The sequence below is a fragment of the Gadus macrocephalus genome, chromosome 11, assembly GCF_031168955.1.
Source record: "Gadus macrocephalus chromosome 11, ASM3116895v1".
NCBI lineage: Eukaryota > Metazoa > Chordata > Actinopteri > Gadiformes > Gadidae > Gadus > Gadus macrocephalus.
The window spans coordinates 16,218,526-16,223,525 of record NC_082392.1 but is presented as its reverse complement, the minus strand read 5'-3'; the positions used below and the strand labels follow the sequence as shown (position 1 = coordinate 16,223,525).

The following is a 5,000-nucleotide window of genomic DNA, read 5'->3' as shown; positions in this document are numbered from 1 at the left end:
TCGATCAAATCAACTTTTTTTCCGCGCGCCGTAGCGGAGATGTTCGGTGGAGACTCCGCGTCTTGGAAGACGCGCCGTGGAGCCGCTGCGAGGGGACGCTGCGCTACTCTGGACCCGGCGGAGGAGCAACACTCAGAGACAACTTTACTCGTCCGATCCGCTCGAGTCGCCTATCACTTCATCTCCGAGTGTCCATACCGAAAGAACTTTAAATTGTAATCGTTTTTTACTTGACCCCTTTTTTTTTTTACAATCCATTCGAAGAAAAATACTTTGGGACACACAAAAAAGTAATGTAGCCTAATGAAGATAGGAGAAGTGTGAGACACTGAGAGCAAGAGACATTAACTAAATATCTCTTTTTAAACGGAGCCCAGGCCGATGGAGAACACATAGCCTACACGTCGGGGAGTCAAGGAGCACACAGCCTACAGCGACAAGGAGAGGAGCGGGGAGAGGAGCGACGGTGAGACCTCGTAGTCCGTGGAGCGCCCATCACCGCGAGAAGAGAGAAAAAAACACACAAAAAGCTGACCTTCCGCGTTGAACCCCCCCCCCCCCCCCCCCACACACACACACACACACACACACACACACACACACACACACACACACACACACACACACACACACACACACACACACACACACACACACACACACACACTCCCCCCTCCCTGAGTGCTGGGCGTAACAAGCGAGTTCGGTGTGTTGGAGGAGCAGGAGGTGGACGGTATGAGAAAAGAGGCAGATCCTCTCCTTTCAGACGTGAGAGTGAAGCACCTAATTGCTTAGTCCGTCCCTCATTACCATATCCAATGTAGAGTTTGCTGGACTCTGGCCAATCTGCTCTCGCTCACATGGTACCATTCATCGCGATGCATTATTCACTATCATAATTATATAGCGACATGCGCAATCCACACGGCAACAGCAACACCAGCTAATTTCCGTCATTTTTTTTTTTTTACTACCAGACTATTTGCGAACATTTTTTTCACCCACTCGCTCGCAGCAGCAGCTGATGTATCTGCAAAAAGCAGCGACATCTCGCCGCGCAGCAACAGCAGCATGTCCCGTCGCAAGCAAGCCAAGCCGCAGCACCTCAAGTCTGACGAGGAGGACCCCGCACTCGGAGGAGTCCTCTCTGAGAATGGTGAGTGTTGTTTTTTATCCACAACAAATAGTTGACTTTGTGTTTTGGTGATGCATTGTGGAATAAGTTAGTTAAAGGCACGTTTTGGTTTTTTACTTTCATCTGGTGCGGGGCAGCTTAAAGTGTGTCCGCTGGTCGGACAGTTGGGATGGGGAGAACACCTTGGTTTGAGTGGGATAAATAGTTGCGTTTTAGGGTATGGACTTTGCGATGGCAGTGTGTTGTGACATGGGGGTGTATTTAGTTAACTCTGTTTTTTTTTGCTTCGAGTTTTCGTGTATGCTTTTCTAACTTATAAACAAATTGAAAATAATTTTCAACGCGATCAACTTAACTCACCGCAGAGCTTCGACTTGGTAATAGACATGACTTGCTGATGCGATATGCACCTGGACTTAAATTAACTTAAGGTCATTTAACACAAAACCGGCCTATACTGCATTTATTATAACGATGTAATTAGTAATTCTGGTCAGGTCTGAGAGTCATTTTAAATCAATTATTTAATTACAAAAAGAATACATTGGGTAACATTTCCGAACCCTTTTCCACCAGTCTCTCATCTTCATCCAATAACGTGCGCCCATAATATCACACAAACACTGCGTGTATAAGTATGTTTAGAGGAAACGTTTACGAATTAATTAACTGAAAATGTAGGCTTTATTATAGGGCCTATTGCCCGCAATACGCCTCGGACAATAACCTCCTTTCTTGGTCTAAAAGGAGATAAATGCACGCAAGGTCCTCGGACTGCGTTCTTCTCCTGAGATTGTTTCTCTTTACACCGATGTACACACCTCACTCTTTCCGTTCTGCGATATTTCTTAGATTGCACGAGCCAAAATAACGTGCAATCTAACTCAATTCATGTGCACTGTCTTTAAATTTGGGCAAAGATCTGATACATTTCTTTTATGTCTACGTTTTTGTTGCATATTAGGTATATTAGGTCATTACGTCGTATTGTTTCTTTTGTTTTGCGATATAAACAGAGAAAGATAATATACGCGGATGGGACTTTAAGACTAAGAATCAACGTATCTTATAGGCTATCCATTTTTAAAAGAATTTGTAGTGAAGTAAAAAAACTCACTGATAGGACAGAATGTTTTTAATACTGAGTGTGATATTATTAATTTAACATTATCTATTGTTGTTTTGTTTTTAAATGGATGAATAGTTTGAATGGTATCGTTCTAGGCCTACAAATCTCTTATTGAGTGCCTATGGTCGCTGTGCATTTTCAACAAATCACTGCCATGATATGAAAGTTTGGCCCTTTTAGGCCACCACACATAAGCCCTTTTGTGGGATCTCTTTTGAACTGAAAGGCATGATGTAATCTCAAGGGAGCAGTTCTCTTTACATGAGGAAATGTTTGTATAAGAAGGGGTCGCTCTGATGAGGATGAGGCATCGCTCTATTTGATTTATGCTGAACTAAATGCCTTTGCACAACATCGAGGTTCTGTGCTGAATTACGTTTGAGGCCTTTGTTTTGCTACGTTATATTTTGTATTTTAATATTATCGACAATCAGATGTTTCTGTCTGACCAAATCCTATTGTCTGTTTTTGTAGGGGAAATCCCATATTTGATTCAGTTTGAAGACATATGCTACACATTTTAATGGAAGTCTAATCGAAGACCTCATTATGTAATTTATTATAGGCCTACTGTGGGACGGTACTTTTCTAATGGCATACACAACATTAAGAGAGAATGAATTCGAGGGCTATCTGTTTAATAAACAAATGTAAACATGCAGAAACACATGCACACTCTCATTCACATTCACACATGTGTGCATGTGCGCATACACACAAACACACATACAGACACACATACAGACACACACACATACACACACACATACATTAACTTCACACAATGCACTTGCGTAAAAATGACAATGCTGAAAAGCATTAGTGTGAGAACAGCCGACATGCATTCACATTTGAATGAAATTGAGTTGATGTGGAATGTAAAGTAGAAGCCTGGCCCATCTTTGTTTTAAGGAATATACTGGTGTTCTTGTTGTCTTGGGAGACACTGCAACAAGACAATCCAAAGCCTTTGGCAGAGAACAGTATGCCCATACAGACCACTCAAATAAATACTGTCTTTCATTCAAAGTTACCTTGGAGATATTCAAAAAATGCCAAACTCAATGAATCGCTATAGGAATTGATGAGAGTGCTTTGTGTTTTCTACTGTTGTTGTGAGACGGCAATAGATTGCCCTTCTCCTGCTAATGCAAATAATTCTTTTTTAGGGATCCACATGATCCAGGCACAGTTTATACAATGGCACATGCTTTTCATTAATTTAGTGGGAAAATATTTGTAGCACAAGATATCATTGTTTGATACACGTCCTTTTGCAATGATCAAGAGTCAAGAATTAACGTGTGCACAGGTGTCTGTCACAAATTCTGATTTGTAATAAACTGCTTGAATGAAAGCTTTATTTTGGTAAAATACTGATTTTTTTTAACAAAAAATAACAGATTATTTGAAGAAATTACAAGTATATATTATGATACATTATAATTCAAGTTTTTCTTGTATTATTTACCTATTGTATATTTTTTCTAAAATGTACTACTTTTCCGGTTAGTTCTTTTTTTTACGATATATTTTTTGTTCCTATACACTCTGTTGTCGTCCAGTGAGACAAATTAGGACCTTGTTTTCGCGCCGCCTCCCATGAAAAGACAAAATAGCATGAGGTGTCAATGAGCACACATCTGTCACAAACCCCACCCCTCCTGCCCCCCCCCCCCCCCCCCCCCCCCCCCCCCCCCCCCCCCCCCCCCACCCCCCCCCCCCCCCCCCCCCCCTCCCACCGCACCAACCGCAAACAAACCATCACCCACCAACCATCCTCTTCTCCCCCTTCTCTCCTGACCCCCGCGGAGCTCCCGGACACTCTCCCAGAGGGTGGCAGGCTTAAAGGAGCGCGATTACACCCCTCGCTGTCTTAACCTTCGCCTGCCCCGACCGGGTCCAGGCCCTCCTCTCTGTGTCAGGCTCATTGTACAATTGGAACATCTGTGGCGTTGACCTTGTCGCACATAGAGCACCCGTGCCCTGGAAAGTGTTAACAGTGACAGGCTTTTCATCTTTTTGGCACTTGCTTCTTTCTCTTTCTCTCTGTGTGTGTGTGTGTGTGTCTCTCTCTCTCTCTCTCTCTCCTCTCTCTCTCTCTCTCTCTCTCTCTCTCTCTCTCTCTCTCTCTCTCTCTCTCTCTCTCTCTCTCTCTCTCTGTCCCTCTCTCTCTCTCTCTGTCTCTCTGTCTGTGTCTCTCTCTCTCTCTCTCTCTCTCTCTCTCTCTCTCTGTCCCTCTCTCTCTCTCTCTGTCTCTCTGTCTGTGTCTCTCTCTCTCTCTCTCTCTCTCTCTCTCTCTCTCTGTCTCTCTCTCTCTCTGTCTCTCTGTCTCTCTCTCTCTCTCTCTCTCTCTCTCTCTCTCTCTCTCTCTCTCTCTCTCTCTCTCTCTCTCTCTCTCTCTGTCCCTCTCTCTCTCTGTCTCTCTGTCTCTGTCTCTCTGTCTCTCTCTCTCTCTCTCTCTCTCTCTCTCTCTCTTCTCTCTCTCTCTCTCTCTCTCTCTCTCTCTCTCTCTCTCTCTCTCCCTTTAGTCATTCTGAGCTCCTTGGTCCTCAGGGAGGGGAAGTGTGTGTGTGTTGGGGGCTGGAGGATCGGGGGCTGGAGGTAGGGGCGATGGGATGGGGGACACTGCTGGTGGGAAGATGGACGCAGACTTTGCATGCACAGGATTTGCAAGCTGTCCTGCGGTACACACATTCAGTGCTTGCACGCACACACACCCTTTCTCTATCAAAT

General features: G+C 44.2%; 1 protein-coding gene across 1 annotated transcript in view; it reads left to right on the top strand.

Annotated features, from left to right (window-relative positions):
* sall3a (spalt-like transcription factor 3a) overlaps nucleotides 1–5,000 on the top strand; it is a 16,856-nt gene that overhangs the window by 519 nt on the left and 11,337 nt on the right. Inside the window, exons 1-2 of the mRNA XM_060065135.1 lie at nucleotides 1–466; nucleotides 978–1,156. The exon at nucleotides 1–466 is cut by the window's left edge and continues 519 nt beyond it. Of these exons, the coding sequence (XP_059921118.1) occupies nucleotides 1,072–1,156 (85 nt within the window). The 5' untranslated portion in view covers nucleotides 1–466; nucleotides 978–1,071. The remainder of the gene's footprint in view (nucleotides 467–977; nucleotides 1,157–5,000) is intronic.